The sequence below is a fragment of the Mobula birostris genome, chromosome 25 (assembly GCF_030028105.1).
Source record: "Mobula birostris isolate sMobBir1 chromosome 25, sMobBir1.hap1, whole genome shotgun sequence".
In the NCBI taxonomy this organism is placed as follows: domain Eukaryota; kingdom Metazoa; phylum Chordata; class Chondrichthyes; order Myliobatiformes; family Myliobatidae; genus Mobula; species Mobula birostris.
In genome coordinates, this window is record NC_092394.1 from 56,254,260 (window position 1) to 56,281,193 (window position 26,934).

At 43.6% G+C, this 26,934-nt stretch overlaps 1 protein-coding gene across 1 annotated transcript in view; it reads left to right on the plus strand.

Moving 5' to 3' along the window:
• The window catches only part of LOC140187912 (breakpoint cluster region protein), a 446,198-nt gene that overhangs the window by 123,845 nt on the left and 295,419 nt on the right, over positions 1–26,934 (plus strand). Inside the window, exon 5 of the mRNA XM_072243771.1 lies at positions 23,909–24,016. Coding sequence (XP_072099872.1) covers positions 23,909–24,016 — 108 coding nt within the window. The remainder of the gene's footprint in view (positions 1–23,908; positions 24,017–26,934) is intronic.

Sequence of the window (26,934 nt, forward strand, 5' to 3'; positions counted from 1 at the left end):
GGTTGGAGGAACAACATCTTATATTCCGTCTGGGTAGCCTCCAACCTGATGGCATGCTCATTGATTTTTCTAACTTCTGTTAATGCCCCTCCTCCCCTTCTTTACCCCATCCCTTATTTGTTTTTATTCCCCCCCCCTTTTTTTCTTCTTTCTCTGTCCCTTTCACAATCACTCCTTGCCTGCTCTCCATCTTCCTCTGGGCTCCCCTCCCCCTTTCTTTCTCCCTGGGCTTCCCATCCCATGATCCTCCCCCTTCCCCAGCTCTGTATCCCTTTTGCCAATCAACTTTCCAGCTCTTAGCTTCTTCCCTCCCGCTCCTGTCTTCTCCTATCATTTCGGATCTCCCCCTCCCCCTCCCCACTTTCACATCTCGTACTTCCTCTTCTTTCAGTTAGTCCTGACGAAGGGTTTCAGCCCGAAACGTCGACTGTACTTCTTTCTATAGATGCTGCCTGGCCTGCTACGTTACACCAGCATTTTGTGTGTGTTGTTACACAATACTCCAAATTAAGCCTCATCAATGTCTTAGCCAATTTCAACATAACATCCCCTCTCCTGTACTTAATGTATTGATTTATGAAGGTCAATGTGCCAAAAGCTTTCTTTATGACCCTATTTACCTCTAACACCAGTTTCAACTAATTATTCCCAGATCCCTTTGTTCTACCACACTCCTCAGTTCCCTACTGTTCACTGTCTAAGACCTACCCTGGTTGGTCCTACCAAAGTGCAAAACCTCGTGCTTGACTTCATTAAATCCTATCTGCCATTTTTCCAGCTGATGCAAATCCCTCTGCAAACCATGATAGTCTTCCTCGCTGTCCACCACACCTACAATCTTGGTGTCATCTGCAAATTTGATGATCCAGTTAACCACATTATCATCCAGATCATTGGTATCGATGACAAACAACAAAGGACCCAGCACCAGTCCCTGCGTATATCACTACTCACAGACCTCTAGTCAGAGAGGCAACCATCTACTACCACTTTCTGGCTTCTCCCAGAAGCCAATGTGTAATCCAGTTTACTCCCTCATCTTGAATGCTGAGGGATTGAACCTTCTTGGCTAACTTCCCATGTGGGACCTTGCTAAAGTCCACATAGAGCACATCCACTGTCTTGCATTTATCCACTTTTCTGGTACCTTCCTTGAAAATTCTATAAGGTTGGTTAGACTTAATCTACCATCCATAAAGCCATTCTGACTATCCTTATTCGGTCTAGGTACCTGCAAATACTTATATATCCAGTCCCTTCCAATAATTTTCCTACAACTGATGTCAGACTCACCAGCCTATAGTTTCCTAGTTTATGTTTAGAATTTTTTTTTAAACAGAAGAACAAAATTGGCTATCCTCCAATCCTCTGGTACCTGTTCTGTTGGTAAGGATGATTTAAATATCTCTGCTAGGACACCGACAATTTCTGCACTTGCCTCCCATAGGATCCGAGGGAACACCTTGTCAGTCCCTGGGAATTTATCAACCCTGACTTGCCTCAGAATAGCAGAGACTTTCTCCTCTGTAATCGGTACAGGGTCTGTGAAGTTCATGCCAATTTGCCTCACTTCTAATGACTCTGTGTCTGTCTTCTGAGTAAATATTGATGCAAAAACTTTATTTACGATCTCCCCCGTCTGTTTTGGCTCCACTCATGAATTACCATTCGGGCCTCCTGAGGACCAATTTTGTCCCTTGCAATCATTTTGCTCTTAACAGATCTGTATAATCCCTTAGGGATCTCCTTCACTTTGTCTGCTAGAGCAACATGCCTTCTTTAGCCCTCCTGATTTCTTTCTTAAGTGTTTACTTGCATTTATTATACTCCATAAGCATCTAGTTTGTTCCTACCTGCCTATACCTGCTATCCACTTCCTTCTTTCTCTTAACCAGGGCCTCAATATCTCCTGAAAACCAATGTTCCGTATACTTGTGATGTTTACATTTTATTCTGACAGGCATCTATACGCTTCCCACTTACGAAGTACACATTTGCCAGAAAACAGTCTGTCCAAATCCACACAACATGCAAAATGCTGGAGAAACGCAGCAGGCCAAGCAACATCTATGGAAAAGAGTACAGTGGATGTTTCGGGCCAAGACCCTTCAGTAGGACTGGAGAAAAAAAGATGAGATGTAGATTTAAAAGGTGAGGTGGGGGGAGAGAAAAACACAAAGTGATAGGTGAAACAGGGAGGGGTGGGATGAAGTAAAGAGCTGGGAAGTTGATTGTTGAAAGAAATACAGTCCTGGAGAAGGGGGGAATCTAATAGGAGAAGACAGAGGCCGTAGAAGAAAGAAAGAAGGAGGAGGAGCACCAGAGGGAGGCGATGGGCAGTCAAGTAGTTAAGGTGAGAGAGGGAAAAGGGGATGGGGAATGTTGAAGGGGATGAGAAATCGATGTTCATGCCATCAGGTTGGGGGTTACCCAGACGGAATATAAGGTTTTGCTCCTCAAACTTGAGTGTGGCCTCATCTTGACAGTAGAGGAGGCCATGGATTGACATGGCAGAATGGGAATGTCCCAATCCCCATTTGCCTGATCATTTCTGAGACCATCAAAATTGGCTTTTCTTCAGTTTAGGATCTCAACCTGTGGAGAAGACCTCTCTTTTTGCATATTTATTTTGCAGCTAATGGCATTGTGGTTACTAGATGCAAAGTGTCGCCATACACAATCTTCCGTCACCTGCCCTGTCCTATTTCATAATAGCAGATCTGGTATTGCAAGCTCTCTCGCTGGGACTTCTATGTACTGATTAAGGAAGCTTTCTTGAGCACATTTGATAAACTCTATCCCATCTAGTCCTTTTACAGTATGGGATTCCCAGTCAATATGTGGAAAGTTAAAATCACCTCCTATAGCAACCTTATGTTTCTTGCAGCAGTCTGCGATCTCTTTACAAATTTGCTCCTCTAAATCCTGTAGACTGTTGGGTGGTCTATAATATAATCCCATTAATGTGGTTGTACCTTTCTTACTCCTCAGTTCCACCCATAAATCCTCACTAGATGAGTTCCCCTGTCTGTCCTGATGGAGCACCTGCCGTGACATTTCCCTAACTATTCACACTATCCCTCCTTCTTTAATCCCTTCCATTCTGTCACAACTAAAACAACGGAACTGCGGAATATTGAGCTGTGCATCCTGCCCCTCCTGCAATCAAGTCTCACTAATGGCTACAATATCATAATTCTATGTGCCTGTCCATGCCCTGATCTCATCCACCTTTCCCATGATACTACTTGCATTGAAATATATGCAGCTCAGGGCACGAGTTGCACCATGCTCAACCTTTTGACTCCTGACTTTGCACTTTATACTTATAATTTATACTTTATTGTCGCCAAACAATTGATACTAGAATGTACAATCATCATAGCGATATTTGATTCTGGTCTTCCCACTCCCTGGATGTCTGATATCTTATCAACATCTGTCTCCACAATGTCTCCACTAATTGTTCTGGCAGTCTGGTTCCCATCCCCTAGCACCTCTAGTTTAATCCCCACCATGCAGCAATCCTGAGATCAAAGATTATGAGAGAAAGCTGGCAGGGAATATAAAAACTGACTGTAAACGTTTTTATAGATATGTGGAAAGAAAAAGATTGGTTAAGACAAATGTAGGTCCTTTATAGTCAGAAAGAGGTGAATTGATCATGGGGAACAAGGACATGGCAGACCAATTGAATAACTATTTTGGTTCTGTCTTCACTAAGGAGGACATAAATAATCTTCCAGAAATAGTAGGGGACTGTGGGTCTAGTGAGATGGAGAAACTGAGGGAAATACATGTGAGTAGGGAAGTGGTGTTAGGTAAATTGAAGGGATTAAAAGCAGATAAATCCCCAGGGCCAGATGGTCTGCATCCCAGAGTGCTTAAGGAAGTAGCCCAAGAAATAGTGGATGCATTAGTGATAAACTTTCAAAGCTCTTTAGATTCTGGACTAGTTCCTGAGGATTGGAGGGTGGCTAATGTAACCCTGCTTTTTAAAAAAGGAGGGAGAGAGAAACCGGGGAGAACCAATGGATGTGGTATATTTGGATTTTCAAAAGGCTTTTGACAAGGTCCCACACAGGCGATTAGTGTGCAAACTTAAAGCACATGGTATTGGGGGTAAGGTATTGATTTGGATAGAGAATTGGTTGGCAGACAGGAAGCAAAGAGTGGGAATAAGCGGGACCTTTTCAGAATGGCAGGCAGTGTCTAGTGCTGGGACCCCAGATGTTTACAATATAAATGACTTAGGCGAGGGAATTAAATGCAGCATCTCCAAGTTTGTGGATGACACAAAGCTGGGCGGCAGTGTTAGCTGTGAGGAGGATGCTAAGAGGATGCAGGGTGACTTGGATAGGTTAGGTGAGTGAGCAAATTCATGGCAGATGCAATTTAATGTGGATAAATGTGAGGTTATCCACTTTGGTGGCAAGAACTGGAAAACAGATTATTATTTGAATGGTGGCCGATTAGGAAGAGGGGAGATGCAACGAGACCTGGGTGTCATTGTACTCCAGTCATTGAAAGTGGGCATGCGGGTACAGCAGGTGGTGAAAAAGGCGAATGGTATGCTGGCATTCATAGCAAGAGGATTCGAGTACAGGAGCAGGGAGGTACTACTGCAGTTGTACAAGACCTTGGTGAGACCACACCTCGAGTATTGTGTGCAGTTTTGGTTCCCTAATCTGAGGAAAGACATTCTTGCCATAGAGGGAGTACAAAGAAGGTTCACCGGATTGATTCCTGGGATGGCAGGACTTTCATATGATGAAAGACTGGATCGACTAGGCTTATACTCTCTGGAATTTAGAAGATTGAGGGGGATCTTATTGAATTCTAAAGGGATTGGACAGGCTAGATGCAGGAAGATTGTTCCCGATGTTGGGGAAGTCCAGAACAAGGGGTCACAGTTTGAGGATAAAGGGGAAACCTTTTAGGACCGAGATGAGGAAAAACTTCTTCACACAGAGAGTGGTGAATCTGTGGAATTCTCTGCCACAGGAAACAGTTGAGGCCAGTTCATTGGCTATATTTAAGAGAGAGTTAGATTTTTTTTTATATTGTAGCACCTAATTCCCTGAACTCCCTACACAGAACCTGTCACTAGTCCTACCCATGTCATTGGTACCTACATGGACCATGACCTCTGGTTATTCACCCTTCCACTTAAGCATGTTTAGGACTCGATTGAGACATCTCAGATCCTGGCACTCAAAGAGGCAACATACCATCTAGGAATCTCGTTCTCACCCACAGTACTTGCTTTCTGTTCCCCCAACTAACGAATCCCCTATCACCACAGTGTGCCTCTTCTCCCCCACTCTCTTCTGAGTCACAGAGCCAGACTCAGTGGTACTCAGAGATCTGACTGCAGTGATTATCCTCTGCTAGGTCATCTCCCCCAACAGTATTCCAAGAGATATACCTCTTGTTTCGGGTATGGCCACAGGGGTACACTACACTGGCTCCTTAACCCCTTTCCCCTTCCTGATTGTCACCCAATTTCCTGTGTCCTGCAGCTTGAGTGTAACTACCTCTATGTATGTTCCATCTATCGCCCCTTCAGTCTTCCAAATGATCCGGAGTTCATCCAGTTCCTGATCCAACTCCTTAACGTGGACTGGTAGAAGCTGCAGCTGGATGCACGTCTCACGTCTGTTTTCTCACATCACGCAAAAGGAGCATTCAACTATCCTGCCTGGCATTTCTACTGCCCTACCTGAGCAAATGTAAAGAAGGGAGGGAGAAAAAAAAACTACTTGCAGCTTTTCTTTTTTGCATTCTGAAACCTTGAAGAGCCTCCCCTCACTCTCCGTTTTCCACTCTCCATTTGTCCCTTCCCACCAGTCTCCCTCCTTGCACATATCCCTGCAAGCGACAGAAATGCTACACTTGCCCTTTTACCCTCTCTCCCTCATCTCCATTCAGGGCTTCAAACAGTCCTTCCAGGTGAGGCAACACGTCACCAGCAAATCTGTTGGAGTCATCTGTTGTATTCAGTGCTCCTCTACTTTGGTGAGACCTGACATAAACTGGGGGACTCTTTGTCAACCACCTTTGCTTCATCAGCTAAATGCGGAATTTCCTGGTGGCCAACCATTTTACTTCCTATACACATTCCTGTTACAAAATGTTGGTCCATATCCTCCTCTTTTGCCAAAATGAATCCATTCTTGGGTTGGAGGAGCAACACTTCATATTCTGTCATATTCATAACCTTTAATCTGATGGCCAACTCACTGGCCTATAATTTCCTGGTTCATGTTTAGAGCCTTTCTTAAACAGCGGAACAACATTGGCTATACTCCAATCCTTTGCTGCCTCTATCCTGAGATGGTTTAAATATCTCTGCTTGGGCACTGGCAATTTCTGCATATAGGATCTGAGGCAACCCCCTCTCAGGCCCTGGGGATTTATCCACCCTATTTTGCCTCGGCAACGATCACAACCTCCTTTGTAATCTGTATAGGGTCCATGAAGTTGATGCCACTTTGCTGCACTTCTATAGACTCTTATGTCCATCTCTTGAGTTAATATAGATGTAAAAAAAATTTTATGATCTCCCCCATCTGTTTTGGCTCACACATGGATTACCATGCTGATCTTTCAGAGAACCAATTTTGTGCCTTGCAATCTTTTAGCTCTTAGGATTCTTCTTCACCTTTTCTGCTAATGCAACCGTATTCCTTCTTCTAGCCCTTCTGTATTTCTTTATAAGTACCTCATTTGTTCCTTCCTGCCTATACTTGCTATTTACCTCCTTTCTTTTACCCAGCGCCTCAATATTTCTTGAAAGCCAAGGTTCCCTAAAGATACAACCATTTATCTTTATCTTTTATTCTGAAAGGCACATACAAGCTTTGTACTCTCCAAATTTCATTTTTGAAGGCCTCCCACTTTGCCAGAAAACAGCCTGTCCGAATCTGCACTTGCCAGATAATTTCTGATACCATCAAAATTGGCTTTTCTCCAATTTAGAATCTTAACCTGTGGACCAGACCTATCTTTTTCCATATTTACCTTGAAACTAATGGCATTATGATTACTAGATGAAGAGTGTTCCCCTGCACAAACTTCTGTCACCTGCATTGTCTCATTCCCTAATCAGTTGGGACTTCTATGTACTGATTAAAGAAACTTCCCTGACTCGGTTGACAAACTCTATCCCATCTAGTCCTTTTACAGAATCGGAGTCCCAGTCAATATGTGGAAAATTAAAATCACCTACTATAGCAACCTTATGTTTCTTGCTGTATTACACCATGACACTATGACCTCCTCTGGTAGCGTGTTTCAGGCACTGCCACTGTCTTACATTCCATCTGGGTACTCTCCAGCCTCCAGCATGAATGTAGATTTCTCCTTCTGGTAAACAAATTTCCTCTCCCTGCCATTCCCCACTCTGACCTTTTACTTCTTCTCACCTGCCTACTACTTTCCCCCAGGTCCTCTTTTCCTTCCCTTTCTCCTATGGTCCACTCTCCTCTCCTATCAAACTCTTTCTTCTCCAGCTCATGACCTTTCCCACAAACCTGACTTCACCTATCACCTTCCACCTATTCTCTTTCCCCTCCCCTGACCTTTATATTTTGGATCTTCCGCCTTGCTTCTCAGTCCTGAAGAAGGGTCTCGGCCTAAAATATTGACTGTTTATTCTTTTCCATAGATGTTGCCTGACCTGCTGAGTTCCTACAGCATTTGCTGAGTGATGTTTTGGATTTCCAGCATCTGCAGACTTCCTTGTGTTTACAAGTCCAAATCCCTCATTTCCCTATGTATTCATGTGTCTATCTTAGAGTCTTTTAAAAACTTCTATTATATTTGCCTCCACCGCCACACCTGGCAGCACATTCAAGGCTCCCACCAGGCTCTGTAAAAAAAAAAACTTGTCTCACATGTCCCCTGTGAACTTGTCCTCTCACCTTAAATTGTGATCTCTAGTATAAGACATGTTGATTCTGCTGTTTGTTTATGTCCCTATAATTTAATAAACTTCTGTCAGGTTTCTCTTCACTCCAGAAAAACAATCCCAAGTTTGTCCAACTTCCACTTGTAGCGTATGCCCTCTAATCCAGGTAGCATCCTAGAAAACCTCTTTTGCACCTTCTCCAAAGCTCCACATCCTTCTTATATAAACATTCTCCCTCTCCCCTGAAACCTCTGCCCAGTACTATTTGACATCCCTACCCATGGCGAAAGATCCTATCTATAAATCTTATATTTTTTAAAATACTTTTATTAGGTCACACCTCAGCCTCTGGTGCTCCAGAGGTAACAATCCAAGTTTGTCCAACCATTCCCTATAGCTAATAAATTCCAATTCAGGAGTGTGTGCTGAGGTATTATAGGGGATTGGTTAGACCATACTTGGAGTTTTGGGCCGTTATCTAAGAAAGGGTGTGCTGGCGTTGGAGAGAGTCCAAAGGAGTTCATGAGAATGAACAGGGAATGAAAGGGTTAATGTCTGAGGTGCACTTGGTGGCTCTGGGACAACATTCGCTGAAGTTCAGAAGAATGAGGAAGAATCTCATTGAAACCTACTGAATACTGAAAGGTCTCGATAGAGTGGACGTGGAGAGGATGTTTTCTACGGCAGGAGAACTAGGACCAGAGGTCACAGTCTCAAAGTAGAAGGACATCTGCCTTCCTTTCCAGTCCCGATGAAGGGTGTCAGCCTGAAATGTCGACTACTTATTCCCCTCCATAGATGCTGCCTTACCCGCTGAGTTCCTCCAGCATTTTTTGTGTGTTACTCTGGATTTTCAGCATTGGCAGAATATCTAGTGTGTATTAGATCCTGAGAGGTTTTGGCAGGAATAATGTGACAAGGGTTTTTGGGAGTATTTCAAACAAGGGGTTGCATTTAAAATAAGTAATTCCTCTTTTGAGATAAGTGAGGCAAAGTTTTTTGTGTTTCAGGGGGTTAGTGTGTTTGGATCTCCTTTAAAAGGCGCTGGAAGCAAAGACAGATGTAGATTGACTCTTGATAAGTGAGGGATAATTTCAGTGTTTCAACTAATTTAGGCATACCCTGAAGTACTTATCAGAGAGCATCACATACTTCATTATTGTCTTCTGCATCATAAGGGCTTAGTTTTTGCCTGAAGTTTTCCAGCAGGAGGCAGAGAGAGTGGCAGAATTGAGCTGCGAGGGCAGACAATGGTGAAGAGAGACCCCGTATGGTCCAAATGGCAGGTTCCATTCCACACCATAGCTTAGAATTTCCCTCGAGGACACCCAATCCACTGGTTCGAAATCCATAACTTAGGAAATGAGGGCTTGCATTGTTACTGCATAGCTTTGGAATATTCCTGGACTGTTGATTTAGAGACATGAGTTTAAATTGCACCTTGACAGTTGCAAATATAAATTGAAGTAATTAAGTTAGTAAAGTGAACAAGGTAACAGTTGATGGAGACATAAGCCTACTGTTACCTCCATCCTCTGTTCATCTTCCCTCACACATGTCACAGAAAACTGTGTCTGAATATGGGTCTCTTCATTACACAATAAACTAGTGGACAACACACTGCACAGTACAATATATATTCTGACCAATTCCATACAACCTCCCTGCCCCTGTCTACCCTCAAAACTCTCAATGTTTGATAACACTCTGTAATTACAAATGATGACAAATAAGAACTAGTAAAATTCTTTGTTTAAAACACCATCGGGGGATATTCCATACAGCAGTAATTAATCTCGAGATGTCTTTTACACGCCATCTTTTCCATTAGTATAGATTTTGCATAATTTACTTAGAAGGATGTTGAATAGTCAGTCCAAATAGCAGACATCTCCATATCTATAATCAGTTCAGTCCACCAGATTTAAATGGACTAAGTCTTTATTAGTGCTGTGATCATTCTTAAACTTCTGAGTTCTTGTGGTTTAAGTGAACAAATAGGGTCTTTGGGATGACAAGAAAGTCATCTTTATGGACAAATTCAAGAATTCACGAGGATTTTCTTTCTGGAGTATCAGAGGTGTCTTTTTCAAAGAACAAGCTCTCCTTAATCCACCATTGATGCTGCCCTCACTTGTACCTTCTCCATTTACCTTCTCCATTTACCAGAATTCAGGCCTCATCCCATCTTTCCTTTGCCTTAAGTGAGATGAAGTTCCTCTTGTCCTTACCTATCACCCAATGAGCCTCCAGATCCAGCACATCATTCTCTGCAGTTCCAGCCATCTTCAACGGGATAGTACCACCAAACACATCTTTTTCTCCTCCCAACTCTTCACTTTCTATAGGGATCATCCTTCCACAGTGATCTTCCTCCTGGCATTTTTCCCTGAAAGTGGAAAAGGTTCTACATCTGCCCATTCAATTTCTCCCTCGGCACCATTCAAGGCCTGAAAAACCACTCCAGGTGAGGCAACACTTCATCTGCCTCATCCATTGCTCCCAATATGGCATCTTCTGCTTCAGTGAGACCCAATGTGATTGGGAGACGGCTTTGTCAAGCATCTTCACTCCATCTGCAACAAGCAAGTTCTCCTGGTGGTGAACCATTTTTTTTTAGATTATGAAGTAATGATACAATATTTCCTCTGGTGTGATATGACAAAACACAGGACAGACCAAGACTGAAAAAATTGACAAAACCACATAATTATAACATATAGTTACGACAGTGCAACAATACCATAACTTGATGAAGAAGTCCATGAGCACAGTAAAGTTCAAAGTCTCTCAAATGTCCCACATCTCATGCAGACAGGAGAAGGAAGAAAAAACTCTCCCTGCCATGCCGACCACAATCCGACTCTGCGTCATCCGAAAACTTTGAGCTCTGATCAGCTCTCCGACATCAAGTACTGAGCGCCATCTCTGTCCGAACGATTCGACCTCCTTCTCGGTCGCCAAAAGCAGGCAAGGCTGGGGATTTTGAGGCCTACCCTCCGAAAGGTTCCCGAACACGCAGTAACGACAGCAGCGAACGTGCATTTCAGAAATTTCTCCAGATGTTCCTCTGTGGTTTCACGTCCATTCTCCATCAAATCAGAATTGTCCACGGCCCCTATTTAACAGATATGATGTCATTTTTCACCGGAGGGCTGCGCACGCGCAGGCGCGCCGCTGCCATCTCCTCCCTCCTAGTCCAATCCTCATTCCAACATGTCATTCCATGGCCTCCTGTACTGCCATGATGAGGACAACTCAGGTAGGAAGAGCAACACCCCATCTGGGTAGCCTCCAACTTGATGGTATGGACATCTATTTCTCTAATTTAGAGTCATAAAAGAGTAATAGAGTCTTAGAATATTACAGCACAGAAACAGGCCCTTTGACCCACCTAGTCTGTGCTGAGCTATTAATCTGCCTAGTCCCATCAAGCTGCACCCAGACCATAGCCCCCCCATACCCCTCCTATCCACGTAGCCATCCAAACTTTTCTTAAGTATTGAAATCAAATGTATCGGCCACTTCCGCTAGCAACTCATTCCACACTCTCACCACCATCTGAGTGTAGAAATTCCACTTCATGTTCCCTTTAAACATTTTGCCTTTCAGACTTAACCCAACCTCAGTCTCACCCAACTTCAGTGGAAAAATCCTGCATGCATTTACCCTATCTATACCACTCATAATTTTGCATATCTCTATATCATTCTTCTCTGCTCCAGGGAATAAAGTCCTAAGCTATTCAGCCTTTCCCTTTTACTCAGGTCCTCAAATCCTGACAATATCAGTGTAGATTTTCTTTGCACTTTTTTAATCTTATTGACTTCTTTCCTGCAGGTAGGTGACCAAAATTGCACATAATACTCCAAATTATGCCTCAGGAGTATCTTCAACATAACATCCCAACTCCTGTACTCAGTACTTTGATTTATGAAGATTGATATGTCAGAAGGTTTCTTTATGACACTATCTACCTGTGACAATACTCTTAAGGAGTTAAGGATCTGTATTCCCAGATCCCTCTGTTGTACCACACTTTGTAGTGCCGAACTACTCACTGTGTAAGTCCTTCCCTAATTTGTCCTCACAAAGTGCATCTCCTCACACTTGGCTGCATTAAATTCTATCTTCCATTTTTCAGCAAATTTTTCTCACTGGTCCAGATCCTGCTACCAGCTTTGATAGCTTTTCTTGCTATCTATTACACCCGAATCTTGGTGTCATTTACAAATTTACTGATCTAGTTTACCACATTATCATCCAAACCATTGATTTAGAAGACAAGCAACAATAGACCCACCACTGATCCAAGCGACAAACCACTGGTCACAGACCTTCAGTCAGAGAGCCAACTATCAACTACCACTTTGCTTCTTCTGCAAAGCCAATGTCTAATCCAAGTTACTATCTCATCCTGAGTACCAAGCATCTGAACATTCTTGACCAACGTCCCATGTGGAACCTTGTCAAAGGCTTTGCTAAAGTCCATGTAGACAATATCCACTTCCTTGCCTTCATCAACTTTCCTATTAAATCCCTCGAAAAGATTGTATAGACATGAACTACCATGCACAAAGCCACGTTGACTATCCTTGACCAATTATTTGGAACCTACCCACTACTGATGACAGGCTCACTGGCCTATAATTTCCTGGTTTATTTTTTGAGCCTTTCGTAAACAGCAGAACAACATATCTCTCCCCCAGTCTTCCTGTACCTCACCTGTCGCTAAACATGATTTAAATATCTCTGCTAGGGCCCTGCAATTTCTGCACTTGCCTTCAACAAGGTCTGAAAAAACGATTTGTCATGCCCTGGGAATTTATCCACCCTAATTCACCACAAGACAGCATACACTTCCTCCTCTGTAATCTGTATGAGGCCCAGGACATTGCTGCTGTTATGCCTCACTTCTGTAGATTCTGTTTGTCTTCCAAGTAAATACAGATGCAAAACATACCTTTGCCCAAAAAGTTCTATTCAAAAGGTTCAAAGGAAAATCTAAACAAGCCTGATGCATTTTGGAAACAAGTCCTGTGGGCTGATGAAGTTAAAATAGAACTTTTTGGCTGCAATGAGCAAAGGTATGTTTGGAGAAAAAAGGGTGCAAATTTTCATGAAAAGAACCCCTCTCCAACTGTTAAGCACAGGGGTGGATCGATCATGGTTTGGGCTTGTGTTGCAGCCGGTGGCACAGGGTACATTTCCTGGTAGAGGGAAGAGTGAATTCAATTAAATACCAGCAAATTCTGGAAGCAAGCATCACACTGTCTGTAAAAAAGCTGAAGATGAAAAGAGGATAGCTTCTACAACAGGATAATGATCCTAAGCACACCTCAAAATCCACAATGGACTACCTCAAGGGGCGCAAGCTGAAGGTTTTGCCATGGCCCTCACAGTCCCCCGACCTAAACGTCATCGAAAATCTGTGGATAGACCTCAAAAGAGCAGTGCATGCAAGACAGCCCAAGAATCTCACAGAACTAGAAGCCTTTTGCAAGGGAGAATGGGTGAAAATCCTCTAAACAAGAATTGAAAGACTCTTAACTGGCTACAAAAAGCGTTTACAAGCTGTGAGACTTACCAAAGGGGGTGTTACTAAGTACTGCCATGCAGGGTGCCCAAACTTTTGCTTTGGGCCCTTTTCCTTTTTTGTTATTTTGAAACTGTAAAAGATGGAAATAAAAAAAGTTTTCTTGCTTAAAATATTAAAGAAATGTGTCATCTTTAACTTTATGCCTTTTGGAAATCAGTTGATCTTTTACTCGCTTAGCTATTCACAGTAACAGAAATTTTGACCAGGGCTGCCCAAACTTTTGCATGCCACTGTGAGTACCTCATTTGTTCCTATCTGCCTATACCTGCTATACCCCTCCTTTTTTCTATTAACCAGGGACTCAATATCTCTTGAAAACCAAGGTTCCCTAAAGATACAACCTGTATCTTTATCTTTTATTCTGACAGGTATATACACACCTTGTACTCTCAAAATTTCAATTTTGAAGGCCTCTCACTTTCCAAGTACACCTCTGCCAGAAAATGGCCTGTCCTAATCCACACTTGCCAGATCATTTCTGATACCATAAAAATTGCCTTTTCTCCAATTGACCAGACCTACCTTTTTCCATATTTACTTTCAGATTAATGGCATTATGGTCACTAGATGCAAATTGTTCCCCTACACAGACTTCTGTCATCTGCCCTGCTGCATTACCTAATAGGAGATCAAGTATTGCATATGTACTGATAAAGAAATTTCCCTGAACACATTTGACACACTCCATCCCATCGAGTCCTTTTACAGTGTGGGAGTCCCAGTCAATATGTGGAAAGTTAAAATCACCTACTTTCAGAACCTTAAGTTTCTTGCAACAGTCAGTGATCTCTTTACAAATTTGTTCCTCTAAGTCCTGCGGACTGTTGGGTGGTCTATAATATAATTCTATTAATGTGGTCATACCTTCCTTATTCCTCAGTTCCACCCATAAAGCTTCACTAGGCAAGTTCCCCAGTCTGTCCTGACTGAGCACTGCTGTGACATTTTCCCTGACTTGTAATAGCACCCCTTCTCTTTTAGTCCTTCCCCTCTCTCGCGTCTAAAACAATGGAACCCCAGAATATTGATCTGCTAGTCGTACCCCGCCTGCACCCAAGTCTCACTAATGGCTACAATATCATAATTCCAGATATTGATCCATGCCCTGAGCTTATCTGCCTTTCCTACAACACTACTTGCATTGAAATACTTGCTCAGAACATTAGTCACACCATGCTCAACCTTATGATTCCTGACTTTGTCTGAGGTCATAACAACTGTCTCCACAGCCCTTCCACTATATGTTCTCCCACTGTGGTTCCCATGACCCCTACAACTTGTATAAACCCCGACTGCACCTCCCCCCGTGCAGCACTAGCAAATCTTCCCGCTAGGGTATTAGTCCCCCTCCAGTTCAAACACACCCAACCTTTCCTGGATGAGAGCCCAATGATCAAAATGATTTATGCCCTCCCTCCTACTCTAACTCCTTAGCCACATGTTTAACTAGCATGTGGCACAGTAGCATTCTGAGATCACAACCCCGGAGATCCTGTCCTTTAACATAGCACGTAACTCCCTGATCTCACTTTACAGAACCTCATCACTCTTCCTATCTATGTCATTGGCACCTACATAGACTACGAACTCTTGCTGCTCACTATCCCACTTAAGAATGCTGATGTGTCTATCTGAGATGTCCTAGACCCTGGCAACCGGGTGGCAATGTATCATCCGTGAATCTCGTTCTTCTCCCCCTTCCCTTCTGAATGACAGAGCCAGAGTCGGTGCCAGTGACCTGACCGCTGTGATTTTCCTCTGCTAGGTCATATACCCCAACAGTATCTAAAGTGGCATACCCGTTGTTGAAGGGGATGGCTACAGGGGTACTCTGCATTGGTTGTTTAACCCCTTTCCCCTTCCTGATTGTCACCCAGTCTCTTGTGTCCTGTACCACTCTATATGTCTATATCACCTGCTCAGCCTCCTGAATGATCTAGTTCCTGCTGCAATTCCATAATATGGAGTGTTAGAAGCTGCAGCTGGATGTACTGGCTGCAAGTGAAGTTGTCAGGGATACTTGAGGTCTCCTTGCCTACTCACATTCTGCAAGAGGAGCATTCAACTATCCTGCCTGGCATTCCGACTGTTTTAACTGTGCAAATATAAAGAAGGAAACAATAAATAAACTGTAGAAAATAATCTGCTAACAACAGGAAAATAATCTGCTTATGGTTTTTCGCCTTCTCTCACTCAAGCCTCTCCTTGCTGAAGTCTTGAAGAGCTAAGGCCTCAAATAACCACTCTAACACTGTTCACTCCAACAAAGTCTGTTTCACTTGCCCCTGCCATATTTTTATTTGTTCTTTCAAATAAGTCCCAATTGCTGATTGACCACTGTTCAGAACACCAAACTGTCAGAATTTAATGCCTTAGGTACTCATTCGGTGAACGTGTGTGAGATATGTCTTCTCACAGTTACGATTGCCGATTGAATGCTTTTCAATATGCCAAACTGTCTCGAATTGATACCTTATGTATGCAACAGGTGAACCTGAGTGAAGTATGTCTTCTCACAGTCGCGATCGCTGATTGACCGCTGCTCAAACTCATTCTAGTTGAGTTACAGCTGTCCTGCTTCTCCAGGTCATTTCTGTCTCAGAAGATTCCAGTGGTCCATAAATCTTCATCCCTCTCTCTGCATCCATCTGCCATGTCTTCCAATTCTAACACTCACTAGCACATGGCTCAAGTATCCAGAAAATTCTCCCCTCGAGATCCTCCTTTTTAAACTCAGTACTATTTCCCTATATTCACTCCACAAGACCTCATCACTTTTTCTACCTAAGTCATTTATTCCAAGGTGCATGATGACTTCTGGTGGTTCTTGAGAATGTTCTGCAGCTGCTCAGAGTCATCCTTAACTCTCTCAACAGGGAGACAGTACAGAGTCCCTTTTGTGGCCACAAAATGTCCTATCTGCCCCTTAAATATTTTTTCTTCTATCACTTTGGTTCCTCCTGCCTTCACCCTTCCCTACGATCCTCACAGCCAATTCTGGTGGCATAGACTAGGCTGCTGCTTTCTCCTAAATGGTCAATCCCACCCACCCAACAACAAGGAAATTATTATACTTTTTTCAAGGGATATTCTGCACTTTCTGCCCTGGTGCACCCTGTGCACCCTAGCCTACTTCATGACCAACAGACAACAGTCAGTAAGAAAAAGCAGAAACACCTCCTCACAACATCCTTAACACTATGCGCCACAAGGATGCAGTATCATTCCCTTACTCCTTAAAAACTTACAGTGGCATGCAAAAGTTTGGGCACCTTGGTCAAAATCTCTGTTACTGTGAATAGTTAAGTGAGTAGAAGAAGAACTGATCTCCAAAAGTCATAAAGTTAAAGATGCAACATTCTTTTCAACATTTTAAGCAAGATTAGTGTATTATTTTTGTTCTGTACAATTTTAGAGTGGAAAAAAATGAAAGAAGCACCATGCAAAAGTTTGGGCACTCCAAGAGATTTGAGCTCTCAGATAACTTTTACCAAGGTCTCAGACCTGAATTAGCTTGTTAGGGCTATGGCTTGTTCACAGTAATCGTTAGGAAAGGCCAGGTGATGCAAATTTCAAAGCTTTATAAATATCCTGACTCCTCAAACCTTGACCCAACAACTCTGAAAATTAAAATAGATGATGCCCACAAAGCAGGAGAAGGCTGTAAGAAGATAGCAAAGCATTTTCAGGTAGCCATTTCCTCAGTTTGTAATGTAACTAAGAAATGGCAGTTAACAGGAAAGGTGGAGGTCTTCCCGAGAGAACTGTTTGTAGGATTGCTAGAAAGGCAAATCAAAACCCCCGTTTGACTGCAAAAGACCCTCAGGAAGACTTAGCAGACTCTGGAGTGGTGGTGCATTGTACTACTGTGCAGTGATACCTGCACAAATATGACCTTCATGGAAGAGTCATCAGAAGAAAACCTTTCCTGCGTCCTCACCCCAAAATTCAGCATCAGAAGTTTGCAAAGGACCACCTAAACAATTCTGATGCATTTTGGAAACAAGTCCTGTGGACTGATGAAGTTAAAATAGAACTTTTTGGCCGCAATGAGCAAAGGTATGTTTGGAGAAAAAAGGGTGCAGAATTTCATGAAAAGAACACCTCTCCAACTGTTAAGCACGGGGGTGGATCGATCATGCATGGGCTTGTGTTGCAGCCAGTGGCACGGGGAATATTTCACTGGTCGAGGGAAGAATGATTTCAATTAAATACCAGCAAATTCTGGAAGCAGACATCACACCGTCAGTAAAAAGGCTGAAGATGAAAAGAGGATGGCTCCTACAACAGGATAATGATCCTAAACACACCTCAAAGTCTACAATGGACTACCTCAGGAGGCACAAGCTGAAGGTTTTGCCATGGCCCTCACAGTCCCCGACCTACACCAGAGAACCATAGAACACTACAGCACAGAAATATATATGTCCCACCAGGGACACTAACATACTAGACCACTGCTACATGACAATAAGGGATGCATATCACTCTGTTACACAGGCAGCCTTGGGACTCTCCGATCACTGCCTGGTTCACCTTCTCCCGACATACATGCAGAAACTAAGATTGGTTAAGCCTGTTGTCAGGACAGTCAGGAGATGGACCAACGAGTCAAAGCTGGAACTTCAGGCCTGTTTCGACTGCACGGATTGGAGTGTCTTTGAGGCTGCAGCTACAGATCTTCATGATCTTTCTGACATCATGATGTCATACATCAGTTTTTGTGAAGACATGTGCATTCCAAGAAAAACCTGCACATTCAACAACAAGCCCTGGTTCACATCACAAGTCAGGCAGCTTCGTCGGGAGAAGGAGGAGGCGTACAGAAGAGGGGACAGGATTCTGTGCAAATGAGCCAGGAACACACTGACAAGGGAGATTAAGGCAGTGAAGAAGTGCTACATTGGAAAACTGCATAACAAGTTTTCATACAACGACCCAGTGTCAGTGTGGAAGGGGCTCCAAGAGATCACCACCTACAAGAAACCATTCCCCCAGGCTGTGGAGAACCATCAACTGGCTGACGATCTGAACAAGTTTTATTGTAGATTCGACACCTTCATTCCCCCCAGCCAAAACACAGACCTACCTGCAACCCCCAAAGACATTCTTGCCATAGAGGGAGTACAAAGAAGGTTCACCAGATTGATTCCTGGGATGGCAGGACTTTCATATGATGAAAGACTGGATCAACTAAGGTTATACTTGCTGGAATTTAGAAGATTGTGGGGGGATCTTATTGAACCATAAAAATTCTAAAGGGATTGGACAGGCTAGATGCAGGAAGATTGTTCCCGATGTTGGGGAAGTTCAGAACGAGAGGTCACAGTTTTAGGATAAAGGGGAAGCCTTTTAGGACCGAGATGAGAAAAAACCTCTTCACACAGAGAGTGGTGAATCTGTGGAATTCTCTGCCACAGGAAACAGTTGAGGCCAGTTCATTGGCTATATTTAAGAGGGAGTTAGATATGGCCCTTGTTGCTAAAGGGATCAGGGGGTATGGAGAGAAGGCAGGTACAGGGTTCTGAGTTGGATGATCAGCCATGATCATACTGAATGGCAGTGCAGGCTCAAAGGGCTGAATGGCCTACTCCTGCACCTATTTTCCATGTTTCTATGTTTCTATAAAAGGCCTAACAATGATGATAATGCAGAGACAGCTGAGGCCGAGACTGCAAAAAAAGAGAACACTTTCTTCAACAGAAAATACAATGAGTTGTACATAAAATATGGCTTTATTGCGACTGGTGACTGGCACGCTCCAAGCCCCCCTGTGTGTGATATGTGGAGACAAGCTGTCTAATGAGGCAATGAAGCCCTCAGAACTGCTTCGGCACCTTGAGTCCAAGCACCATTCACTTAAGGAGAAACTCATTGAGTTTTTTGAGTGGAAAAACGTGAGAAGCAGGACAGAAGCAAGTGCTGAGAGCCACCACCTCCACAAATGCTGCTGCTCTGAGAGCGTGGTACTTAGTGGCTAACCGTATTGCTAAGGCTAAGAAGCCTTTCACTGTTGGTGAAGAATTGATTCTGCCTGTTGCCAAGGACATGGGCCATGAACTGTTGGGAGAAGCTGCAGTTAACAAAATGGCACAGGTTTCTCTTTTTGCTACCGCAGTTTTAAGGAGAATCGATGACATAGCGGAGGACATCGAAGCACAGCTGTTGGAACAGCTTAACGAGTCACTATGGTATGCTCTCCAGGTGGGCATTATCTCCCATTTTCTACATCATCGAAAACCTGTGGCTACACCTCAAAAGAGCAGTGCATGCAAGACGGCCCAAGAATCCCACAGAACTAGAAGCCTTTTGCAAGGAAGAATGGCAAAAATCCCCCAAACAAGAATTGAAAGATTCTTAGCTGGCTGCAGAAAGCGTTTACAAGCTGTGGTACTTGCCAAAGGGAGTGTTACTAAGTACTGACCATGCAGGGTGCCCAACCCTTCCTTCGTGCCCTTTTCCTTTTTTGTTATTTTGAAACTGTAAAAGATGGAAATATAAACGTAATCTTGCTTAAGATATTAAAGAAATGTGTCACCTTTAACTTCATTGCTTTTGAAAATCAGGTCAGCTTTTACTCACTTAGCTATTCACAGTAACAGAAATATTGACCAGGGGTGCCCAAACTTTTGCATGCCACTGTATATGACTGTGTTGTCAAATTTGCTCTAACTTCATTTATGAATTTGTAAATGGCAGTAGTATAGTGGGTCAGATTTCAAACAACGATGAAATGGAGAACAGGAAAAAGGCAGAGAGTTAGTACCATGGTGTCATGACAACCTACTTTCCCTCAATATCAGCAAAATCAAAGAGTTGGTCATTGACTTAAGGAAGTGGGGCAGAACTCATTCTCCTGCCTGTGCATCCTCCTGAGAAAATGGTCGGAGGAGGCTTATGAGGCGCTCCAGGGTTGTTTTGAGGTGACAGACTGGCAGGCACTCTGTGAGCCACATGGAGAGGATATTGATGGGCTCACAGAGTGCATCACTGATTACATCAACTTCTGTGTGGACTGCAATGTTCCGACAAGAACTGTCCTTCGTTATTCAAATAACAAGCCATGGGTGACTAAGGACATCCTGAATGCTAAAAAGAGGGCGTTTAGGGATGGAAATAGGGAGGAGCTGAGGGCAATACAGAGGGACCTGAAAGCCAGGATTAGGGAGGCTAAAGACAGGTACAAAAGGAAGCTTGAGTGGAAACTCCAGCAGAACGACATAAGAGAGGTCCGTAGAGGGATGAGGACCATCACTGGGTTCCGGCAAACTAACAACAGAGGAACTGAAAGCAGTGTGGACAGGGCCAATGAACTTAACCTGTTCTTTAACAGATTTGACATTGTGGCCCCTGCCCATCCCTGACATGAGCCATCTGTTGTCGGCCCCCAACCAACACATATTCCACTCTCCCCTCCTACCCCTCCTCACAGTCCCCCACCCTGCTCTCATGACTATACCCCTTCCCCACACGAAACCACCACAGTGGGCTTCACAGCTGAACAGGTGAGAAGACAGCTGAAACATCTCAACCCAAGCAAGGCTGCAGGACTGGATGGTGTCAGTACCAGGGTGCTCAAAGCCTGTGCCCCTCAGCTATGTGGAGTACTTCGCCATGTATTCAACCTGAGCCTGAGGCTCCGGAGGTTTCCTGTACTGTGGAAGATGTCCTGCCTCGTCCTTGTGCCGAAGATGCCGCGCCCCAGCGGCCTCAATGACTACAGACCGGTGGCGTAGACCTCCCACATCATGAAGACCCTGGAGAGAGTTGTTCTGGAGCTGCTCCAGCCTATGGTCAGGCCACACTTAGATCCCCTCCAGTTTGCCTACCAGCCCCGACTAGGAGTTGAGGATGCCATCATCTACCTGCTGAACCGTGTCTACGCCCACGTGGACAAGCCAGCGAGCACTGTGAGGGTCATGTTTTTTGACTTCTCCAGTGCGTTCAACACCATCCGCCCTGCTCTGCTGGGGGAGAAGCTGACAGCGATGCAGGTGGATGCTTCCCTGGTATCATGGATTCTTGATTACCTGGCTGGCAGACCACAGTACGTGTGCTTGCGACACTGTGTGTCCGACAGAGTGATCAGCAGCACTGGGGCTCCACAGGGGACTGTCTTGTCTCCCTTTCCCTTCACCATTTACACCTCGGACTTCAACTACTGCACAGAGTCTTGTCATCTTCAGAAGTTTTCGGATGACTCTGCCATAGTTAGATGCATCAGCAAGGGAGATGAGGCTGAGTACTACGGTAGGAAACTTTGTCACATGGTATGAGCAGAATTATCTGCAGCTTAATGTGAAAAAGACTAAGGAACTGGTGGTAGACCTGAGGAGAGCAAAGGTACTGGTGACCTTTGTTTCCAACCAGGGGGTCAATGTGGACATGGCGGAGGATTACAAGTACCTGGGGATACGAATGGACAATAAACTGCACTGGTCAAAGAACACTGGGGCTGTCTACAAGGAGGGTCAGAGCCGTCTCTATTTCCTGAGGAGACTGAAGTCCTTTAACATCTGCCGGATGCTGAGGATGTTCTATGAGTCTGTGGTGGCCAGTGCGATCATGTTTGCTGTTGTGTGCTGGGGCAGTAGCCTGAGGGTAGCAGACACCAACAGAATCAACAAACTCATTCGTAAGGCCAGTGATGTTGTGGGGATGGAACTGGACTCTCTCATGGTGGTGTCTGAAAAGAGGATACTGTCTAAGTTGCATGCCATCTTGGTCAATGTCTCCCATCCACTACATAATGTACTGGTTGGGCACAAGAGTACATTCAGCCAGAGACTCATTCCATTGGGATGCAGCACAGAGTGTCATAGGAAGTCATTCCTGCCTGTGGCCATCAAACTTTACAGCTCCTCCCTTGGAGGGTCAGACACCCTGAGCCAATAGGCTGGTCCTGGACCTATTTCATAATTTACTGGCATAATTTACATATTACTATTTAACTGTTTATGGTTCTATTACTATTTATTATTTATGGTGCAACTGTAACGAAAACCAATTTCCCCCGGGATCAATAAAGTATGACTATGTATCATTTATGCTGAAGTAAAAATGATTGAGACCTTCACATTCCTCAGTATAAGTATTACCAACAATTTGTACTGGTCCAGAGCAACAAAGTGCCTCACTTTCTCAGAAGGTGAGGAAAATTCAGCATGTCCTCATTAACATGCACTATAGTAAATGTTGTGTCCTGATGCTTCATGGCTTGGGATGGAAACTTTGGGAAGACTGCAAGAAATTTCAGTTGTGAATGCAACCCAATTTTTCATGCAAACCATTGACTTCCTACTGTCTCAAGAAAGTAGTGAGCTGCCTGTGATATACTTTCTCTGTACCTAACACTATATTCTGCATTATGTTTTCACCAAAGTGCATTTATATATGAAATGGTCTCTCTGAATTTAGTGCAAAAAGAAATTTTCCGGATCTTAGTACATGTGACATTAATAAACCAACTATTTGGTCAAGAAGGTTCTTTTGCTGAGCATTCAAGATGAGGTAGTAAATTGGATTAGACATTGTTTTTGTGGGAGAAGCCAGGGAGTGGTTGTAGATGGATGCCTCTCTAACTGGAGGCCTGTGACTAGTGGAATGCTGCAGGGATCAGTGCTGGGTCCATTGTAATTTGTCATCTATATCAACGGTTTGGATAATATGGTTACTAGATCTGTAAATTTTGGGATGGCACCAAGATTGGGGGCGTAATGGACAATTTTGGTCCCACTCAGTGAGGATGACTATTAGATGCTTGCAGTTTGATCTGGACTAGCTGGAAAAATGGACTGTAAAATGGCAGATGGAATGTAATGCAGACAAATGCAAGGTGATACGCTTCGGTAGGACCAAGCAGGGTAGGTCTTACACAGTGAATGGTAGGGTACTGAGGAGTGTGGTAGAACAAAGGGATATGAAAATACAGGTCCATAATTCATTGAAACTAGTGGCACAGGTAGAGTCGTCAAGAAATCTTTTGGCACATTGGCCACAAAAGGCTGTCATAATCACCCTACTTCAGCAGTGAGCTGTGCAGTATTGTTGGAGATTTCATCCTCCAACAAACAAATTGGTCCATTTAAATGAGTATATAAAATCACTTTTCTCATTTTAGGAAACCTCCCTCAATGCCTTCAACCAACATTTAATAGCTTGAACAGTACCAAGAGAGTAACATTTCATTCACTCACGCATTCTATCTGTGAAATTATGTTTGGTGTACATTAGCCACTGCGTTTCTTAAATATAGTGGAAATAATTTACAGTATATCAAAAGCAAGTCATTGATTTTGAAATGGTTAGTGATGTCAAAAATGAGCTCACCTTTATTTCTAATTGACACTTGTGTAGCCAAAAGTAGCATATTTCTAAATCTGTTTTGTTTTTTGCAGGCCAGCCAGCTTGGTGTGTATCGAGCTTTTGTGGATAACTATGAAGTTGCTGTTGAGACAGCAGAGAAGTGCTGTCAAGCTAATGCTCAGTTTTCTGAAATATCAGAGGTACTATCTTCAACAAATTCTTTGACAAATACTTGTGCAAAACAAAATTAACCCATGAACTGAACAAATATTTTTTATTAGCACAGAATGAAATTATTCAGTCTTTTTCATCATTGCAATGGTGGCACATGGCGTAGAAACGGTTCCTTTGGCTCAACTCGCCCAAATCAATCAAGATGCCCATCTAAGCTAGTGAAACATGCCTGATTTTGGCCTGTAGTGTTCAAAGCCTTTCCTCTCCGTGTACGTGCCGCAAACACCAAATTGACACCATTCAAGTCAGTAATAGTAAATGTGATTCTGATACTTTATACTTTATTGTCGCCAAAGAATTGGTACTAGAACATACAATCATCACAGTGATATTTGATTCTGCGCTTCACACTCCCTGGATTACAAATATTAAATATTAAAAATATTTAAAATAGTTAAAATTAGTAAATATTAAAAATTTAAATTATAAATCATAAATAGAAAATAGAAAAATGGGAAGTAAGGTATGCAAAAAAACCGAGAGGCAGGTCCAGATATTTGAAGGGTACGGCCCAGATCCGGGTCAGGATCCGTTCAGCAGTCTTATCACAGTTGGAAAGAAGCTGTTCCCAAATCTGGCCGTACGAGTCTTCAAGCTCCTGAGCCTTCTCTTGGAGGGAAGACGGACGAAAAGTGTGTTGGCTGGGTGGGTCGTGTCCTTGATCATCCTGGCAGCATTGCTCCGACAGCGTGCACTGTAAAGTGAGTCCAAGGAGGGAAGATTGGTTTGTGTGATGTGCTGCACCATGTTCACGATCTTCTGCAGCTTCTTTTGGTCTTGGACAGGACAACATCCATACCCTAGAAGAATGCTTTCTACTGTGCATCTATAAAAATTAGTGAGGGTTTTAGGGGACAAGCCAAATTTCTTTAGTTTTCTCAGGATGTAAAGGAGCTGGTTGGCCTTCTTGGCAGTGGACTCTGCTTGGTTGGACCAAGTCAGGTCATATTGACCCCGAGGAACTTAAAGCTTTTGACCTGTTCCACTTGCGCACCACCGATGTAAATGGGGTTGTGCGGTCCGCAATTAATGACTCCTTCTGAAGTCAACAACCAATTCCTTCGTCTTGCTGACGTTGAGGGATAGGTTATTGTCTTTGCACCATGCCACCAGGTTCTTAATTTCCTCTCTGTACTCAAACTCATTGTTACCCGAGATACGGCCTACAATTGTCGTGTCATCAGCAAACTTATATATAGGTGTCCCCTGCTTTTCGAACGTTCACTTTATGAAACCTCACTGTTACGAAAGACCTACATTAGTACCCTGTATTCGCTTTCAGAAGGTGTTTTCACTGTTAGGAAAAAAATTCAGCGTGCGATAAAAAATCAGCGCGCGATAAAAGGCAGCGCCCGCCCTGAGCAGTCGCTCACCCCCGGATTCTCGTCGGCATTGCTTTAACATGTGCCTGTGAGCAGCCGTTTGCAAGATGAGTTCTATGGTATCGGAAAAGCCTGAAAGAGCTCGTAAGGGTGTTACACTTACGGTAAAACTAGACATAATTAAGCATTTTGATCGTGGTGAATGAAGTAAGGACAACGTGAGTTTGGCTTGTGGAAGCTGACGAACATGATGTTGAAGAGGTTTTGGCATCCCATACCAAGAACTGACAGATGAAGAGCTGACGCAATTGGAAGAAAAAAGGATAACAATTGAAACCGAAGTACGACTTTAATTTTGAAAGGGTACATCGGTTTAGGAGATATTTGCAGGTTGGTTTGAGTCCTTATTAAGGAACTGTGTGACAGAAAAATGCGCGAGGCTCAGCAGTCAAGCAATCCTTCCACATCATCCACAGCAAACAACAAACCTTGACCTTCGACATCGAGGCGGGCAGAGATAGAAGAAGATGAGCTGCCTGCTCTAATGGAAACAGACGACGAGATGACACCCCAGTGTCCCACCACCCCAACACCCAGGCCACGGACGGATACCGATTCGCGGAGAATGCAACGGTAGCCGGGAGGCACACAGCACATCTTTAAGAAAAAAGCCGAAATAAACATGCTAATTAATTAGGTGCCGCCGACACGTAATTGTTGGCCTAGATCAGAGACGATGCAATCGGAAATCGGCACTGATCTGGGCCGACAATTACGTGTCGGGTGGCACCTAATTAATTAGCTTGCTGGTTATAGCTTTTTTCTTAAAGATGTGCTGTGTGCCTCACGGCTACTGCTGCATTCCTGCATGCTTCGCGACAATGTATCGCTTGGCAGCCTGGAGGTTGGGGGCCACTGCACCACCCAACCTGCGACAACTCAGTTTAACACACCATCATCAGTGTGCTCGGCAAGCTATCTTCCCGATTCCCGTAAGTGATACTGCACTGTACATACATTATTTCTACTTTATATAGGCTGTGTATTTTTATGTGTTATTTGGTATGATTTGGCAGCTTCATAGCTTGAAGGTTACTGGAGAGCGCTTGCGTGAGATTTTCTGCCAACGGCGCTTGCGTGAGATTTTCGCTGCGGAGAACAGTTCAGTAATGATTGTGGAAAAGTATTTCTACTTTATATAGGCTGTGTATTTATCATATCATTCCTGCTTTTACTATATGTTACTGTTATTTTAGGTTTTATGTGTTATTTGGCATGATTTGGTAGGTTATTTTTGGGTCTGCGAACGCTCACAAAATTTTCCCATATAAATAAAGGTAATTGCTTCTTTGCTTTACGACATTTCGGCTTACGAACCGTTTCATAGGAACGCTGTACCTTCGGATGGCGGGGGAAACCTGTATTGAGTTCGATGGAAACTTGGCTACACAATCATGGGTGTACAGTGAGTACAGCAGGGGGCAGAGTACACAGCCTTGTGGGGCAACGGTGCTCAGAGTGATTGTAGAGGAGAGCTTGACCCCTATTTTTACAGCTTGGGT